The following is a 19,745-nucleotide window of genomic DNA, read 5'->3' as shown; positions in this document are numbered from 1 at the left end:
ACTCCTACAGAGGAACCTTTGAGCACTATTTCTATTCCATTTCTATAAGAACATAAAGAGGAATTACAATTAAATCTGTAAATGCAATTCTTTGAGGATTTTTACGTTCCTGTAAGATTCCTAGTGAGAAATGACTCTGAAATAGTACCTAAATCTTACAGGAGTCCCCTTGGGTTATGGTGCTTTAAGTTTGGAACCGATCTTTCCATAGTTTTATTCTTTCCTTGCTTTTGCTTTAAAGCAGCAGGTCTTCAGCACCACCTTCCACAATAAATACACACTTTAATACCAAATCCATCTCTCTGACCTGGATGCAATCCACACCATAAATACTCTAAAATTTGGGAAAACATTGGGAAAAGGATTAAATGTAACAACCTGTGATGCTTCTAGAAGAAATGATGATCTGTGATGTGAACAGAAACAGCAGTTCGGAATTACAGCTCCTTGTCTATAACTTGGAATCATTTGGAAGGGATAGCACTGTCCTACCAAGGATGGCACCGTTCCTTACCCAACTGATACAGCAAATACCAAGTAGCACTTAAAAAAACCTTGAGAACTGCTTAAAGAAATTAAATGAAAACTTTATGGGCCAGCTCTTTCTCGCCCGGATCAGATGACTAATTCCTCTAATTCCAAACAAATCCATTGCATGAGTGAAGAAAATATGGGCACACAACTAAAAATGTCCCAATTCTGACAATGAATCCGTTTTCTGTTTAAGATGCCTTCAGTATGAGCTCATTACGCTGCAAACACTGCTCGCATGAAAGTGATCTGTAACAATCCCTAAGCCTGGGGCCCTTTTCCATTTGGGATTGATACATAGGATGTAATCTGCGTTCTTCATTCCGGTCTAACACAGTACAAGCAGTGTGGCTGCAATTCTGCTGTAAATCTGATGCAGGAAATACAACATAGGCCTTCAAAAATATTTCTATTGGCCATAGAGTGGCTGCAGAGCCTGTTTTGTATGGAGAAAAAGAGAGGGGGGAGGAGAATGACCCACTGCACAATTCAGTCTCTTCCATGGTCAAGGGCATCTATTTCATTATAAATGTAGTTCTGCCAAAACAAATATTATTTCTGAATCTTTCATTATCTTAGGCTCTGGAAATGGGCTAAACCAGCATGTGTTGGTATTAGATGCTGCAGAGCCAGCTGTCGTGCCTGGCTGCACAGTGTCTCAATGTCAGCAGTTCAAAGCACTGCGAGGCTGGATGGGAGGAAACCTGATAGGTCAGAGGAACCCAATTCCAGGCAGAAAGCACGGAGCTGTCTCCCGCGAGCGGGTTTTCCTGGCGTTTTTCACATGTACAGAGATGGATACCGGGACGTCCCTGTTTTAATGTATTTTAATGTATTTTCTCTGTGTTTCTGCCATGATCTGAACCAAGAAGAGCCTTGGGGTGTTGTGGGTGCTGCCAGCCCCTGCAGCGGGTGTGGAGATGGACCTCCATGCAGGGAAATCCTTGGGACAGAGCAGCAGGAGGGCTAAACCCAACCCCAACCTCAAACTCAAACCCAAATTCAAACCCAAACCCAACCCAAACCCAAGCCCCAAACCAAACCCAAACCCAATCCCTGCACTTTCTTGGGATTATTTTGTGTGTTAATGAGTACTTGTGTTAACTGTTACCAATGTCAAAGCTGCTCCTGGGAAGCGAGGAGCATGGCAACAACAGCATTCCAGCCTGGCTGCCAATGGGGATGCCACTGCTGCACTTGCCCTGAACACTGGGGGAGAGCTGGGCCTCGCCTGTGTCCTTTCCCTTTCCCATTACGTTCTCTTTTCTTTTTTCCCTTCCTTTCCTTTCCCTTCCCCTTTCTTTTCCATTTCCTTTTCCTTTTTCCCTTCTCTTTTTACTTCCCTTTCTTTCCTCCTTCTCCTTCCTTTCCCTTTTTCCTTTCCCCCTTCCCCTTCCTTTTTCTTTTTCCCTTTCTCTTCTTTTCCCTTCTCTTCCCCCTTCCCCATCCTTTCCTTTTTCTTTCTTTTCCATTCACTTTCCTTCTCCCTCCCTTTCCCTTTTTACTTTCCTTGTTGCCTTTTCCCTTCCCACTTCCTTTTCCCTTTCCTTATTCCCCTTTCCCTTTCCCCTTCCCCTGCGCTGGGGCTCCCTCTGCTGGGCAGCGCTGCCTGTCCCTGCCCGACCTCTTCCCCCCCACCCCAAACCCCCTCAGATCCAAAGGATTTCCCTATAACCGCTGGGTTCATCACCCATCCCATCACCAGCCTCTGCTCCACTCACATCCCTGCACCAAGGTGCATCCTGGAACACACGGAGACCTTTAAGAGGAACAGCAAGGAATGCGAACGTGAGAGAAGGGAAAGTTTACAGCTGCTGCCCTGTTCTTTTGCGGGTAGCATGTATTATATATATATAAAAGAAGAATAAAATACACCCAAACTGTACGTATTATAAGGCTATATTTTTATCTCGGGGTTCTGGTGACACGTACAAACCACTTGAGCTTTGCTTTCGTGGTTTATATTGCCACCAGAAACCCTTGATAAAAATACAGCTTTATATTGTGCAGTTGGGTATAGTTTATTTTCTCCATATATCACACACTGTGTTTTATTTATAAACACACACAAAGATACTTGCACATGCAAAGCAGTTCTTTTATTGAAGCAATTCGGGGGTATCAATAATACCACATTAACTAACACATCGTAACACAGTAATTTTTTGGTTAGCAATGGCCTTTTCTAAAGAGACATCTATGAAAATATGATCAAACACATAAAAAAATCACTATTTCCATGTTAGGATTTACGATTCCCATACTGAAAATTTCAGCTTCTGGTGGCTGGTACTTGCAGGGAACCCTGCTTAAACCACCTCAAAAGTGAGCTTTAACATCTCCCAAATACTGGGATCCTTTTACTTTACACAACAGAGAAATGCAAAAAGCTAAAGGGAGGAAACTAGACGGAAAAAGGAAATGTGATGCTGATAAAGAACAATCTGTGATGAGCTTCCCACTATTTTTGCCCAAGTTGGGCTACTCAAACTGCTGATTTCAAAAACACTTTTCATGCAGTTTGCCAGCATCTTCTCTTCCACCCTGCTTTTTGCATCAGTGAAAAACTCTATTCCCATCTCTCACAATCCAAAAAGAAAAGCTGGGAACAAGGAATCCAACAGCCACTTGCTTTTAAATCCATCCTTGTGTGCTCCGTTAATGCCAGTTTAGGTGAAACCCCATTCCAGGCTCTAAAGAGGTGAGGGGAGACCCAGGCAGGGGGCTTGTGGGTTTCCCCCTTAGCATGCCAGATGCTTCCTTGTGGGGCTTGCACCTCCCATTTGCCAGGTCCTTCCCATTCCCTTTCCCATGCTCTAATGGACATTAAATATAGAACAAACCAGCCTTGAGATGGGACCAAAATCCATGCACAACCAGCCTGGACTGCTGTTAGTCATTCTGCTGTAAAATGTAAAACCAAGAAAGGGCAGACAAGCTGCATCCCTCAGGACACATCCCGCTTTTTTAATATAGTGGTGCCACCACACATTTCACTTTGGATGTTGCATTATATTTCTATGTCACTCAAATATTTACCATTCCTCTAAATTCTGCTGGGTGCTCTGAGCACTTGCTACAAGGCAAGTATCCACGCTGCATGTCCTGGCTGGCTAGCAGCCGGGGCTGAGCTGCATCAATATGCTGCCTTCTCCTGCTGGAGCTTCTCGTGTGACAAAAGCCACTCTTTCATGAGGTTGCCTCCTCCGTAGTTGCCGCTCTGACCATTGCTGCAAATCACCCTGTGGCACGGGATTATAATCGGGATCTGCAGAGGAGACAAAAAGGGAGCAAAGGATGAGGTGATGGGGAGAAAAGCTGTGGCTGCCCCATCCCTGGCAGTGCTCAAGGCCAGGTTGGACACAGGGGCTTGGAGCAAGCTGCTCCAGTGGAAGGGGTCCCTGCCTGTGGCAGGGGTTTAGAACTGGGTGAGCTTTAAGGTCCCTTCCAACACAAACCATGATCTATTAAATCCCATCTATAAGAACTTTGCAAGTAGATGTACCTGCCGCGCACCAGCAACCAAACCTCATTGCCCAGCGTGGGTGATGAAGCCTCATAGACCCAAACTGCACATGAGGATAGCAAGGGGGCTACAGGACAATTCTTAACCATCACCCCAGGATGGAAGATGATGTATTTGAGGAAGAAAACAGCCCATTGTGAAGAGCATTTCACACAGTATCACAGTGTGCTAGAGATTGGAAGGGACCTCAAAAGATCATCCAGTCCAATCCCCCTGCCGGAGCAGGAACACCTAGATAAGGTTACACAGGAACATGTCCAGGCGGGTTTTGAATGTCTCCAGAGAAGGAGATTCCACAACCTCCCTGGGCAGCCTGTTCCAGTGTTCTGTCACCTCACTGAGAAGAAGTTTCTTCTCAGGTTTAAGTGGAACCTCTTGTGTTCCAGTTTGTACCCATTTCCCCTTGCCCTTTCATTGTTTGCCACTGAGAAGAGCCTGGCTCCATCCTCGTGACACTCCCCCTTTATATATTTATATACACTAATAAGGTCACCCCTCAATCTCCTCTTCTCCCAACTATAGAGACCCAGCTCCCTCAGTCTTTCCTCATAAGGGAGATGCTCCACTCCCTTAATCATCTTAGCTGCCCTGCGCTGGACTCTCTCCAGCAGGTCCCTGTCCTTCTTGACCTGAACTTCCCAATCCCCAGCTCCTCCTCTCTCAATAGCACCTCTAAGTGTGCTGCAGAAAACACCACTGTAAGAACAAGGTGCTATTTATTATTTAACATCAAGTCAATGCAAAATGGGTCGTGGATTGTTAAACCTGCAACAGGACAGGTTTAATTCAGGAGGTCTAACCAATGTAGGCACTTATTTCCTCCTGCCTTTTCCTTTGTATCGTTTATAGCCAAATGTCATGGATTTGGAGAAACCAATGCAAGCAGTTACCTGAGAGACTGATCAGAGGGAAGCACATAAATGCATTTTTTATTTACTTATTACAGGTGATTATCACAGTTGAAGTACACGCCATAAAAAATGCAATACATCGTCTCTAATCACCCTGTATGTGTTTTGGTAACTGCATAGAAACTCCACTGCAATGATAGAGCTGCGAAAGCAACTCATTGAAAAGTGCAGTTTTCACCAATTGGGGTATTTTAAGTCAAGAAGCGTGATTTAGTTTCATGTAGACACACAAATTACATACTTTACACTGACTTATTTTAATCCCACTTAATAGTTATTTCAGTACGGTTCAAGCTCTGCTCATTTCTGAGTCTGGGACACACAAACCCCAAACAGCTATTAGCCAGACCTACACAGATTTGGGGTTTTTTGGTGTTCTTTTGGTTTTGTTAAGTAATTTCAATAGCTGAAATTTTCAATTTCAGTCTCAGCCCACAGGCTACCACACCAAATGGGAGCACACAGAGGTGCTTACTCTTAATCAAGGTTTAATAAAGAAATGCTTATAAATAGCTGCTGTATTTGCAGCTGGTAATGCCATAAATGAATTACGCACCCATGACAACTCCAGTGAGCACCAATAAAACCTCTACACGAGGCCATCATGTTCTTGTTCTATGACTTTAAAGAGGTTGCTGTTTGGAAGGGCTTTTCAGCTTAGGGATTTCTCCGTCTTTACAGTCCGCATGCACAAGTTACTGCAGCCAGATTTCCTTGAGTGACAAAGCCATACCAAGCCATAATAATACACTGTAAAAACATCTCCATGGTTAATTTCCAAGTCCTTAAAAATCAGTGTATTTTGATGGTAAACTATAAATCTTCATGTTTTAGGTGGTGGAAGTTGTGGAGTCTTGGATGGTGTCTGGGTCAGTGCAGGACCTGCTCACTAATGCAGTGGTTAAGCCACCTGCATTAAGCACGAGGAAGCTGTGGCTGCCCCATCCCTGGCAGCGTTTGAGGCCAGGCTGGATGGGGCTTGGGGGAACTTGCTCTAGTGGAAGGTGTCCGTGGCAGGGGGATGGAGCTGGATGAGCCTTAAGGTCCCTTCAACCCAAACCATTCTATGCTTCTATGAAGAAGAAGGTGTGAAATAAATGCAGCTTTTCCCATTCTCAAAGAATTCCACACTAACACGCACAAGTGCCACTACATCACCTCCCACAGCATCGGGTGGAAAAGAAAACGCGGTACAATGGCTGCATCAGGGCTGTAATTTAAAAATATTGAATATTGCTTCAGTTTGGCTTAATTGTGGTGACAATGTTCAGCCTACTAAAATAATTAAACCTGCTAAAATTTATTAGGGCCCTAAGGACATTTTAGAGGGAGTCGTACCCCAGTCTGGAGCTTTAATGCCTCAGCTACATTTAATGTAATTTTTATCAATAACCAAGCAGCTCATAATATTATAGCTCTGCTGAAATCTTCATGCTGTGAAATCTAATTCATCTAATACACGAATCCATCACTTCCACAGCCCCTACCTCAAACGCTACAAAACTTCCAAACCCATAGGTTTGTCTCCAACAAAAATAACACGAAGGGGCCCTCGGATCAATAACGGAGTCCCTCTGATTTGGGCACCACATGAATATTTTCTCTAACTTTTGCTTTTGTTCTTCTGGGTAGAGGCCCACAAGGGAAAGAGCTTGTTTTCACTCGCAGCCTCATCAATACCTAAATCCTGGTGAACAAGTGACACTGAGAAGCTGTAATCAATAGCTCCCTGTGCGTTTTTTCTTCTGGTCAAATGGTTCAGCACTACTGACAGCCCTGACACTCAGAACATGATGCTAAATCTTTATCAACAGCCATCTGGGTGACTGGCAGAACAAGGCTGGGGCGGTCATTACCACTTGTGGCAATCTGTGAATAAACTAACTCCTCGATAATGCCTTTGTTTAGAAAAAAAGGTGGGGAAAAAAACTCCCTGGGTGAGGAATCGATCGGCTCCGAGCTGCGGTTAGTGAATTCCGGCTGAGGATGGAGCGGAGGAGCTCCGATCGCTGCAGGATTCCTCTTGGAGGCAATGGAATCCTGACCGTTCCGTTATACTGGTGATAGGCTGGACACCTCCTGAAACGGCCAACCTGTCGAAAGCGAATCAGCCCTGATGGAGGCAGCTGAAATGCCTCATGATAACACAGCAAGAATCGCACTGAACAGAAAGTCATCGTTCAGTCTGCTCGTGTCCTGTTGCTTTTCTTCCCCTCCTTCCCTGACCACAGCGTGACCTAGCATGGGCCTGGGTTACTGCCAGTCACCAAAGACATTAATGCATGAGTAGCTTTATGTGTCCTCAACATTCCAAATCCATACTTCACAATCACAGAATCCCAGACTGTTTTTTGTTGGAAGGGACCTTAAAGCTCCTCCAGCTCCAACCCCTGCCACGGGCAGGGACCCTTCCACTGGAGCAGCTTGCTCCAAGCCCCTGTGTCCAACCTGGCCTTGAGCACTGCCAGGGATGGGGCAGCCACAGCTCCTCTGGGCACCCTGTGCCAGCACCTCAGCACCCTCACAGGGAAGAGCTTCTGCCTAAGAGCTCATCTCAGTCTCCCCTCTGGCAGGTTCAAGCCATTCCCCTTGGCCTGTCCCTACAGGCCCTTGCTGAAAGCCCCCCTCCAGCTCTCTTGTTGGCCCCACTAGGTACTGGGAGGACACTATAAGGTCTGTCTAAAGCATTCTGGTTAAAAAAATATCCCTGATTCAGGACAGACCAATACTAGCATCAAGCTGTAGACTTGGCCAGGCTGTAGCTTAGTAACACAATTGGAAAGAGTATCAACATATGTAGTACAACTGCTCTTAACAGACCACTGAAAACATTTAAGCACAGAACAGTGATTTAGGATGGCCTTGGACTACTCAGCCCAACACTTGCCATTTCCCATGAGTCTCTGTGATTTCTTTTTGATCCTCGTCTACCAGTCTAATGAGATTTTTACTTGAACTTTATGGGCTCCCTTTGAGGACCACAGACCTTGCAATCACTGTGAGCCACAGCAAACTATCTGAAGCTCCCCTTACAAGAGATGAGCCAGCCCCACCATGTCCTCGGCATAAAACGAGGCAGAGATGTCTCTCAGCTGCTGCTGGCACCTATTCCACCTTCTCATGAAGTTGAAGGTCATTGTATGAATTATGGGAAGCAACCCAGCTACAAAGGGAAACCTGTGGAATGCACGCTACCGGAATTAAAGACCAATGTCTGATTTGTAGAAGAAGGGGGGAATGTTCTGGTATTTCATAGAAGAGGGTGAGCTTGGCAATGCTATCAAGATGGTTGAGGGACAAGGCAATGCCAGGCTCTGGTTTATTTCAAATGCTCATTTTTACTGTTATTACTATCCTCATTAAATCATGTTCGTGATTTCATCCTGTTTATAATTTATACCTTTAATCATAAGAAGCATCTCAAGGTGCCTGTTTTGCTCTTTTGCACATCTTCCACAGTGATCCTTAATTGAAGGATCAACTTGAACTCCATGATTCCAATATGTATTCGCTAGCGCCAGCTTCCCTCCCACAAACAAGAATCACTAATCTGCTGCTTAACAAAACATCCCATTTCTGCACCAATTTCAAAGCAATTGCGCCTCCAATGTGGTGTTTCCTTCCCAAAGCTCGTGCTGCAGGTGCAGCAGTTGTTAACACCACAGCTCTCTGCGTTCTGTGCCGACACGTTAATGATGCTGCAGCCCAGATGACGTGTTCGGTTTAATGAACTGCTTAGTTAGATTCAGAGCTCAATATCTCATCTGATAAACAGACTGCAAGGGTGTTTATACGCATACCAGCTTCCCAGGTACCCTACCATTCTGAGCAGGTAGCACAGAAACTCACATCCTGTCTAATGGGTTTAAGCTTCTAAGCTCAATAAAGAAGTACACCCTGATATTTTAAGCCTCTATCAGATTTTCCTATGGAACAGCTCATATAAGCAGCATAAAGCTCCGTTTTGTCAATACACCGTATTGTACTTGACAATACAAACTATTTTAATATGATGGAATGCTTTCCAATATCATCTGGTGCACATTAAGATAAGGCAATACAATGCAAACCTACAGGAAACAGTTCTCAAAGAATAACAATATAGTGTTGTGCAAAAGGATATGTAATTGCTATTGCCTAGAAATGTACCCAGCTCTGCCCTCAGGCTGCAGTGGAGCAGCAGCATCCAAAGCAGCAGTAACAGCAGGTTGTGGTGTGAAAATTCCTGCTTTTTCCCCTGTGAGGGAGGATGAAAATAGTTCTGAAAATATACAGCAAAGCTACCGCTGGCTTTTTTAAATGGGGTCCTATCTTATTATTGTTATTTCCCATCCCATTCTAAGGCTGCAGTGTTTTCTGTCCCCAGCAGAAGATTTTAAAGCATTTTATAGATAATAATGTATAGCTTTAGGGAGAAAGAGCTATGTTAATATAATACCACCCCAATAGTTCACAATAGAAAGCTGATGATAAAAACCCCATAGAAATCAGGGCTGTAATGAGAACCTTGTCCATTCCAAAATGTGGTTTTATCTCTACACATCTGTAGTTAATCTGTAATTTCATGCATATTCCACGTGCAAACACACACACAGTCCTTTGGCACTTCAGTATGAGCACCTCACTGTGTTTTTCATGCTTCCGATATAAATCTCTACATGGTTATAAGCCATTACATGCAGGTTACCTTTGCAGGTTGATTTTATGAATGAGGTGAAATATAAAGATAATAAGTGGCACTGCAAAACCCCTTCACCTTTGTTATTTCTACAGGTAAAGCCACCAGCTCTTGAGAAAGCAGATTTTCCAACCCACTTTGCAACTACATGTTGCAGTCTCATATGTACCTTATTAAATACTGAGAGGACTGAATGCAAAAACAACACAGGAGGTCAAAGATTACAGCAGGTATAATGCTGCAGAACAGGAGTGAAATTTGGGTATGGAAAGACAGACGTTGCTCAGGGCAAGTGGTAATGAGGGAAAATATGTTGAAGAATGGCTGAAAGGGCCACAGTGATAGTAACAGAAATCACAGATTCTTATTTCTTAGAGCCAAAGTAGCAAGGGGATGGGTAAAGATAGACACAGCAGTGTTCTCTTCACCAGCTTTTCCTTTCCTGTGCCCAGGAATGAGGTGCTGCAGCATCAGTCCCTTGTGGGATGTCGTGCTGTCCCTGCTCCTCTATAACCACCAAAACTCGAGCCATGTGGATGTGGTTCCTGCAGTCCAGATGCTAAACACTGAGGGTTTGGGGAATGAAACTGCCTCCTCCCTCCTTGTACACCCATTCTAGCCCAGAAACCCCCAAATTCAGGATGCTGGTGCTCTAGCAGGACATGAACAAGCCATGCGAGGATATACAACCTGCTGACTCTCACCAACCTGACTCACACTGACCAGTGTGATTCAGATGCATAAATATATGCAGAAAGCTAAACCAGGATAAGTAAAATGGAAAACTAACTACTAAGAAGACAAACAGAGACCAAGTATGACAAGAGACCGTTTTTCCAAAATCCACAGGCCTAACCTGGAGCTATACTCCCTCCAATTAGTTCAAAACCGGAGAACTCATCAAATCATGGAATAGTTTATGTTGGAAGGGACCTTAAGGCTCCTCCAGCTCCAACCCCTGCCACAGGCAGGGACCCCTTCCACTGGAGCAGCTTGCTCCAAGCCCCTGTGTCCAACCTGGCCTTGAGCACTGCCAGGGATGGGGCAGCCACAGCTTCTCTGGGCACCCTGTGCCAGCGCCTCAGCACCCTCACAGGGAGGAGCTTCTGCCTTAGATCTAACCTGAACTTTCCTTGTTTCAGTTTGAACCCATCACCCCTTGTCCTATCGCTACAGTCCCTGATGCAGAGTCCCTCTCCAGCATCCTTGTAGCCCCCTCTTCAGATACAGGATAAAAGACTTCCCTCGTCTAAGAATACATCAGAATGTCTGAGAACAACAAAAATGTGTAGAGGCTGATGAATTAAAAGAAGTGTTTCTCTTTCAAATCTAACGCTATAAATGGTAGGGAATAAATCCCATTAAATCAGGTTGTGCATTATTGCTGATTAAAAACACACACTTGACCTTATTACTCATGGTAGACCAGTTTTCAGAGCAGATAAATTTAATCTATTGCCATTTAGCCTCACAGCTCTCTAAATCCAGCATCTTCCATCAACTTCACTTCAGAGTTGACATGAACTTACAGGGTTGCTCCTCATGGCTCCTCCCACTGCCCTCGCTGCTCTGCTGTTGCCTGCCAGGTCTGCCAAGCGCTTGTAGGAAACGGCCTCTCCAAACTTCACGTCTCTCAACAGGGTCCACAGCACTTTGCTGGTGAAGGAATCTGCAGGGAAGACGAAGTGAGCGCTGTTTGCATGCACGGCTGAGGAAACCCAAGGTGAAAGACTCCAAAACCCCAACGCAGAGTCTCAATAGCAGCTTTCTCATTTAAATAGAAACAGCCCCGACGCACTGTCCTGTGATTGTGTCCTATATTACTACATTTAAAGACATGATTATTAGAAAGCGCACTTCCAAGTAACCGACCACTATAAAAAAAGGATTTAAGGCTTTGATTTTCCTGTATTTTTAATTTGCTTCGAGTACAATTATCCCGTTAACTCAGACAATGTGGTTTTCCCATTAAATTGGCAGAGTATAAATTAGCATAGAGTCAAATTAAAAAGAGAAGATATAACCGGCTCTACCTATTTGACAAAGCCCTCGCATCTCCAGCTAATTTCCAACTTCAACTGGGACACGTGGAACAAGAAGCCCTAGAGCCAGTGGACTCCATATTATCCTGCCTGACTGCATTTTATAGTCGAGACCCCCAAGCGACTGCTCAGCACTGCAGACATTACAAGACGTAAGGACTAGCCATGACCTTGAATATACGGCACATCCTTAATGATACGGGGCTCCGAAACAAAATGTAATGTATCTTCCATGATTTCAATTTTAATTCACCAGCAAATTGCTTTTAAGTGTTCCAATGGTTGGGATAATGAATAAGCAAATGCACTAGGACCAGTTTCCTTCTGCAACTCGGGGTTTTACCTTCCCAAGCCCTTATAAAAGGAAAGCCTGATGGATGCGTTCAGATTTTAGTTGGGTTGAACACTTACTGCTCTTCCAAGGCACTTGGAAAAGCTTTGAAGATCTAACTAGTGAATAACTTACTGAGGGAGCTGGTGAATAAAAAGAAAAGTAAAAAGGCAAAAAAGGAAAGGAAAAGTGGCCCCTTCCCCCAGCCTCCTGCTCTGGCAAAGAAACAAACCTATTAAAAGCATTTTCTTCCTTTAGCTGTCAAAAAAGACATTGATTACGTTACCCAGGAACATAGTGAAATGCGAGTTTGGTCTTAAAGGAAACCCATACACCATTAGGTGTGTGTTAAATAATAAAAATCACTTCTTAACTGAAGGGAATGATAATCACTCCATTGAAAAAAATCTGTTTAGTCTTTATTATAACATTAAGCAAATTAAACATCAGCATAATCCAGGTGATACGAGAAAAGGGTCATCAAAGAAATTAACTTTGTTGTTCATTAATTTACATGGATTAGTAGAGGGCAAAGAGATAGCAAATCTGCTCTAGTTTTTTATGATATAATTTCAAACTGTACACCATTTGTGGCAGTAGGGTGACTTTGGGGTTAATCAGACTGATTTGTCCTTTTAATTGCTTTCTATTCAAAGAAAATTCATTAGATAATGTTCTCTTCAAAATTCATGAATCAATTTAACTGAAGAAACCACATTAACAGCTTTGGGTTCATTAGCACAAGCAGTTGTGTTAGGAGCTGATTGCTGCGAGGGTTTCCTTAGGCAAACAGATTTTGTTTACTGTGGTTCCTTCAGAAAGGTTTATTCCAAATCAAATTGTTACTTATTATTGTTTTAACCTTCTTTTCAAGCCGCTGAGATTAGTGTTAACCTCCCCTACACAGGAGTCTCGGGGAATTATTTCCTGATGTCATCTGTTATATCAATGGAGCACAGTGACTGCACATCACTGGGGCTTCAGTCCAAAAAAAACCCTTTTTTGTGCCCTCATTTTGGCAAGAAAGACTATGGATTGGGATGTGATGGACCCGCAACCTGAAAGCTATTGGAATAAGAGGAGAAGTGGGTGCAGATGATGGAGAACCAAGCGTTCACATGAGAATGTGGCACCTCCAGACCCCCCCAGCAATACCATCCCTGTGCCAAGTGATGTCCAAATTACTGAGCACCTTTTAACAGGCTAAAGAGGGCCAGAGATTATCCTCTTCTGACAAGCCAGGGCAGAGATTATCCTCTTTCCAGAGCCACTGTACATTTTTCATGGGAGAATATCTAACTGTCTCTGCACCCACATAAACCACTCAAAGTTACAGTTCAAAAGAATGAAATATTTAGCAATCATGCACATCATTTTATAAATGTATCTGAAAACTCAATTTCATCCTGTAGGGAGCAAATGCATTAATTAGTTTAAGCAGCTCGAACAGACAGTGCCAAATACTGTTATTAAACTGTCTGCGAGTGTGAGTGCCTGTAAGCATAACCTGCCCAAATGAGATGGCTGAACTTTCACCAATTTTCAGTGTGTGCCAACATTTTATGCTGTTAAATATCATTATAAAGTGCTGTAAAATATGCACATAAAAATTAACACACACAAATTCTCTCGTTACGTGGAAACACTTCATACCTCTGCGAGCCGAGGATGCCCACGCCGTCCTGGAGAGGCAGATGCTAGCAGAGCAATGACTGAACGAAACCACACCATATGAATGTGAATATCAGAGGTTTTTTCCTTCCTCTTCAATGCACTGAGTTGGGTTTTAATGTCTCCACATCCCTGAGGGCTCGTTCCACCTCCAGCTGCCGTGTACATGGCACCCAGGGACCACAGAGGTATTTGGGAGGGTTTCACAGTCAGAGTGGTTTGTGTTGGAAGGGACCTCAAAGCTCCTCCAGCTCCAACACCTGCCACAGGCAGGGACCCCTTCCACTGGAGCAGCTTGCTCCAAGCCCCTGTGTCCAACCTGGCCTTGAGCACTGCCAGGGATGGGGCAGCCACAGCTTCTCTGGACACCCTGTGCCAGCGCCTCAGCACCCTCACAGGGAAGAGCTTCTGCCTAAGAGCTCGGCTCAGTCTCCCCTCGGGCAGGTTCAAGCCATTTCCCTTGGCCTGTCCCTACAGGCCCTTGTCCCAAGCCCACCTCCAGGTTTCCTGTAGCCCCTTTAGGCACTGGAGATGCTCTAAGGTCTCCCCGGAGCCTTCTCCAGGTTGAACAACCCCTGTTTAACAACAGGCAATGGGTGAATGACTTCTTGGATGTTTTCCTCTTATGGACATCACTGTTGCATTCCTCAGTGGTGCAAACCCCTCGTAATTGTGCAGTTCTATCAGCCCTGGCAACTGCTTGGCACATTGGAAAGCAATACCAAGAGTGGATGCCAGAACTATCTGAAATTAATATTTATAGATAAATTATAAGCCTCTAAAAAGAGGGATGTACCCTGAACCTCCTGTTAATGCCTAACCACCTCACAGGCCACTCTCAACAGCCAGCCAGACTTTAATTCTCCATATGAATGTTATATCCGTGGGGATAAAAAGAGTGAAAATTGACTCTTCGTCTTTCTTTACTGTAATACCAGCCATATCATAACTTTTAACAGTGTAACTGAAGGTGGCAATTAGTACCAAGTGAAGTTGTATGCTGCTATCTAATAATGTGCTGCCAGTCCATTACTGTGTTATTGAGGGTCTCAGCCTGCGGCAGAACAGGATGGGTGGAGGAAAAGCAGAGCCACCAGCATCAGTCCCTTCCTGTCCCCTCTGTATCTCCTTCTCTAGTTCTTGGGGCAACAGTGGTTCCAAGGATATACAGTATGATCTGACATACTGTAATCCCTTTGGTTAAGGGGGATCAAAGCCAGACCATGTTTTCCCTTCTCCTCAAGGGAAACTAACATTCCCACCAAACCCTCACTGATTGCTGGGAATGTCAGCTTTCCTGTGGGCTTTTCTGGTTGGTGTTTTTATTTGTCTGTTAGTTTTCTGTTTTCCCCAAGGCTTTTGCAAATGCAAAGAAACAGTTATATATATATAACAGTAAGTTATAAACTCACCCCTTCTCCACAGCTTTTTCGCAGCCTGTCTGGGTACCACATAGACAACTTTGCTTGCTTTTACACTTACCTGTTTTCACTGTTATCACTACTGGGAAAGACAAATACTCAAGTGTAACACTTCAAAACTACCCCAGCTTGTGTACAGAACTGCAGTTCCCACAGCAGCATGAGCTCCCACCTAATCCTGAAAACTTAATTTGGCTCTTGGACCTTGGAAAAAGAGGTTCATATCCAACCCAAAGAACTTTTACTGACATCAACTGTGTAAACAGTCAACACAGGCAAGAGTGCCAATTTTCATTAGTTTTGAACCTCCTTCACTACTAAGTGGGCCATTAAAGGCCTATTAAGCACATCACCTAAACAGCAACCATAGAATAATACAGTGGCTTGGGTTGGAAAGGACCTTAACCTTAAGATCATCCAGTGCCAATCCTCCTGCCATGGACAGGAACACCTTCCACTAGAACAACAATCTGAATAGTAACAATCACTGCTACCCTCCCCTAGACTGAGCTACCAAGTGGTACGTGAAAGAGGTAAATGCTTCTCTAGCCTCTTAACTGTTTAACTGTAGTTTGCTCTTGTTACGAGGCAGACCAAGAAATGCTTTTCTTCCCTTCTTCAATGGCTGCAAGTCCATGGCCACTGGTACTCTACGGTATAAAATGCAACTATTAGTTGCTATTAAAGGATTTTAAATGATACTTTAATGCTTAGGTTCATATGTTCCCTTATGAAGTTGTGGCTGCCTCATCCCTGGTGGTGTTCAAGGCCAGGTTGGACGGGCTTGGAGCAATCTACTCTAGTGGAAGGTGTCCCTGCCCACAGCACGGGGTTGGAACTGGACGAGCTTTTAGGTCCCTTCCAGCCCAAACCAGTCTGGGATTCTGTGATTTATCTATAGATACATAAAGGTCAACTACGATGCATTTCGACTCTAGAACAAGAAACCCTTACATCAGATGTCAGTAAGTGTTCAAACACTCAAAACCCCAACCCAACTCGGCAAGTAGCACTGACAACAGTCAAGTTAACTGGCCCCTCCAATGCAGCACCTTTAGTGAACCAAAGTCCTTGCAGCAGACCCTGTAGTGCCTATTTCTGCCCCGGCACAAGCCTTGTCTCACCTCATAGAATCACAGAATCATAGAATAGTTAGGGTTGGAAAGGACCTTAAGCTCATCCAGTTCCAACCCCCTGCCATGGGCAGGGACACCTCACACTAAACCATGGCACCCAAGGCTCTGTCCAACCTGTCCTTGAACACTGCCAGGGATGGAGCATTCACAGCTTCCCCGGGCAACCCATTCCAGTGCCTCACCACCCTAACAGGAAAGAATTTCCTCCTTCTATCCAATCTAAACTTCCCCTGTTTTAGCCCATTACCCCTTAGCCCTACCACTACATTACCTCTTCTACTATTACCTGAATACTGCCCCACAGATACAGCTCCATGAGTAAATATTTTTAACAAGATTAATAACATCAGTTCATAAATATTAGGCAGCCCATATTAAACCCATCAGAGTCCAGTAGAGCATTTAACACAGCTCTGGTGTTATCTCGTGCTCTCCCACAGGTCACCACGTAGGAAAATGTGGGCTAGGGGAGTGCTTTTGTAACGCTTTTATGTATTGCCTATGCACGCCTGTGTTTGAAATGTGTAATATAATAACACAGAAACACAACTATAATTTATAAATGTACTATATATCTGTATCACTTAAGTGACAAATGTGCCAATATGCTTTCTTCTACTACATACAGCGTTCGGGTTGGCACACGTGGCTGAGCGACGTTAAACCCCAATTAATGGAGCTGTTTCTGATCTGTACTTTAACACAGTTTTAACCGCAGCTCCCTTCAGACTGCCGAAGGGCTTGTGGGGCCAAATTCTATCCTTAGAAGCAAGTAGCTCTCCATGGACCTCATCCAGCAGTATTTCTGCAGGTTAAACTCCCTGCAAGTCACTGGGTGTTTTACCCGAGTGGTAACTGATATTCTGACCCATTTTTGTGTGCAATAGCCTTGCAAGAGCAGAGTATAAATTCAGAGCTGATGGAAATGAGGAGCCTGATGCTCAGCACCCGCTCTTTACATCCCCTGCCCATGGCATATTGCAAAACTTCTCCCTATTCCCACTTCCAAACTGAAACCCAAGCAAGGGCTTTATGCAAACTGACGACTCCTTAAGCGTTAGCAACTTCATCTAAGCTAAATATTCCTCCCAGACTTTGAATGCCACAACAACCCCGAGCAGGCTGGGCTGGGTTTTGGAGTCTGTGGACCGGTAAGATGGAGGAAATTGCAAAGCACTTGACAAGTCCCTCTTGGGCTACAGCACAGACCATGTCATTGCACAGCATCCCCTGCCAGGTGATTTGTGCAGCTGCTTGCAGCAGTGGTACAGTTAAATGAAGAAGCCACCTGATTATCCTCTGAGCTGTAGGTAATACACCGAGCTGCAATTGCTACAGGAGAGGAGAACAAATGCTCTGGATGAAGAGACAGAGAAAATATCAGTCTCTTCCAAGCCAACAAAACGTGGCAGCCAAGTCTTACATTGCAGAGGGGATGGAGGTAAGCATAAAACCAATTTATTTTCCTCTGACACCAGTAAACATGCTGATTCCTGAGACTCCATCCCATTTTTGTGCACAAGGATTTCCCTACCACACTGGTACTCAGAGACCTGGGGAGCTTCCTCCTCCTCCCAATTGGCATTATCTCCTTGCATTTTCTTTTCTACTTGCATCTACAGCAATCACAGTTGGGGCCAATGATGCACAATCAGACTATAAACAGAAGTGTCTTTACTTTGATTCTATGGTTCATCTACTGTTACCAACTCATGATGATCTGTTCAACAAGCAGTGAAGGGGAAGGGGAAGGTCCACCCCTCTCCTGCACCACGGCAGGTATCTCGCATGACTCTGCCTCTACTAAGTCCTCTTGGATGGAAAATCACAGAATCACAGACTGGTTTGGGTTGGGAAGGAGCTTAAGGCTCCTCCAGCTCCAACCCCTGCCACAGCAGGGACCCCTTCCACTGGAGCAGCTTGCTCCAAGCTCCTGTGTCCAACCTGGCCTTGAGCACTGCCAGGGATGGGGCAGCCACAGCTTCTCTGGGCACCCTGTGCCAGCGCCTCAGCACCCTCACAGGGAAGAGCTTCTGCCTAAGAGCTCAGCTCAGTCTCCCCTCGGGCAGGTTCAAGCCATTCCCCTTGGCCTGTCCCTACAGGCCCTTGTCTAAAGCCCCTCTCCAGGTTTGTTGTCCGCTCATAATCTGCTTCTTTACAACTAGAAGCAAACATATACTGTGCTAGTGGAGAGGTAAGGAGGGTGTTAGGCACCTGAAGGAAAAAGAATGAACTGAGATTTGTGGCACTGCAGCACATCACTGCAACTTTTTTAGTGATATTGTGGAGAATCACTGCAGTGTCCATTCAAACAGGAATAAGGCTACGAACTGTGACGGGCTTATGGCACCTTCTGTATCTGTAGTTATTAATAAATCGGTTTTCTGTTAATTGGCATTTAATGAACTGAAAGCATTGGTAAAGATTTTGCTTTAGAAAGGTGTTGCTTTACCCAAATGTGCATTTCAGGGGGTTATTTCTAAAAAGAAGCTGAGAGTGAGAAAGCTTCTCTTAAAATTCAAATTCCTTTCAGAGAGTGAAAAATCACCTCTGGTCCATACGGCTGCAGCTGAACAACACCGAGAACATCCTTTCCCCCTTCAGCCAGTTTCTCTGGGCACTCTGTGCAGTGCTTAAGGTCCCTCTTGAGCTTTACTCTCCTGTTTTGATCAACCAAATTGTGTCACTGTGAATTACTGAATTAGGAAGTTCAGAGGGACAAAACCCCACACTGCATGTGTAAATGATGTACAGCCTCTGAGTCAAAGCAGCATGGTGTGCTTGAGCCCTGTGCTCAGCCCTGCTGCTTGGGACAGCAGCTTCATCTGTACCAAAACTAAAGATGTAAACATCCCTCCATTAGGAAGCCACCAAACTTTACCACTCTCTCCAACTATCTGGAGGAAGACTGTAATGAGGTGGGAGTTGGCCTCTTCTCCCAAGTAAGAAGTGACGGGACCAGAGGAAATGGCCTCAAATTGTGTATGGAGAGGTTTAGATCAGACATTAGGAGATATTTCTTCACTGAAAGTGTTGCCAAGCACTGGAAGGGGCTGCACAGGGTAGTGGTGGAGTCACCATCCCTGAGGTGTTTAAAAGAGGGGTAGATGTGCTGAGTGACATGGTTTAGTGGCAGACTTGGCAGTGCTGGAGCATGGCTGGACTCAATGGTGTTAAAGGTCTTGTCCAACCTAAACAATTTATAATTCTATGACTTTTCCACCTACGACTCTCCCATATTAAAGCTGCTTGATCCCATTGCTGCTGGAGACGCAACACCTCCAAATTTTTCACATGCATGAATATTTCAATCAACATCTAAGCTATAGAAGAGACTTCAGCTTCCAGTTTCCACATTTAAGCCATTGAACGCACTTAAGTAAATGGCTACAGTGAAGAGTCAAGGCTGTATCTGCTCACCTCCGGAAAGCCCAGTTAGGCTCAGCACTGCTTCTCTTTCATGAACAGAAATGCTCTGACAGTCTTGTTCTCAGTGCA

At 44.6% G+C, this 19,745-nt stretch overlaps 1 protein-coding gene across 6 annotated transcripts in view; it reads right to left on the bottom strand.

Moving 5' to 3' along the window:
* Positions 1-2,612: 2,612 nt before the first annotated feature.
* MGMT (O-6-methylguanine-DNA methyltransferase) overlaps positions 2,613-19,745 on the bottom strand; it is a 148,845-nt gene continuing 131,712 nt past the window's right edge. For 5 of the 6 annotated variants that reach the window (XM_061346748.1, XM_061346750.1, XM_061346753.1 and 2 more), the window contains exons 5-6: positions 11,176-11,315; positions 2,613-3,799 (exon numbers count right to left, since the gene is read on the bottom strand). In XM_061346748.1, the coding sequence (XP_061202732.1) occupies positions 3,668-3,799; positions 11,176-11,315 (272 nt within the window). In that variant the 3' untranslated portion in view covers positions 2,613-3,667. Of the gene's footprint in view, positions 3,800-9,259; positions 9,374-11,175; positions 11,316-19,745 lie in introns of those variants that run through there. The other variant, XM_061346749.1, reaches the window with a different exon arrangement.

The sequence above is a fragment of the Neopsephotus bourkii genome, unplaced genomic scaffold (genome assembly GCF_033783945.1).
Source record: "Neopsephotus bourkii isolate Nb327-2 ecotype Australia unplaced genomic scaffold, CSIRO-AGI_Nbou_v1 NB_274, whole genome shotgun sequence".
NCBI lineage: Eukaryota > Metazoa > Chordata > Aves > Psittaciformes > Psittacidae > Neopsephotus > Neopsephotus bourkii.
This window is presented reverse-complemented; position numbering and strand designations above follow the sequence as displayed.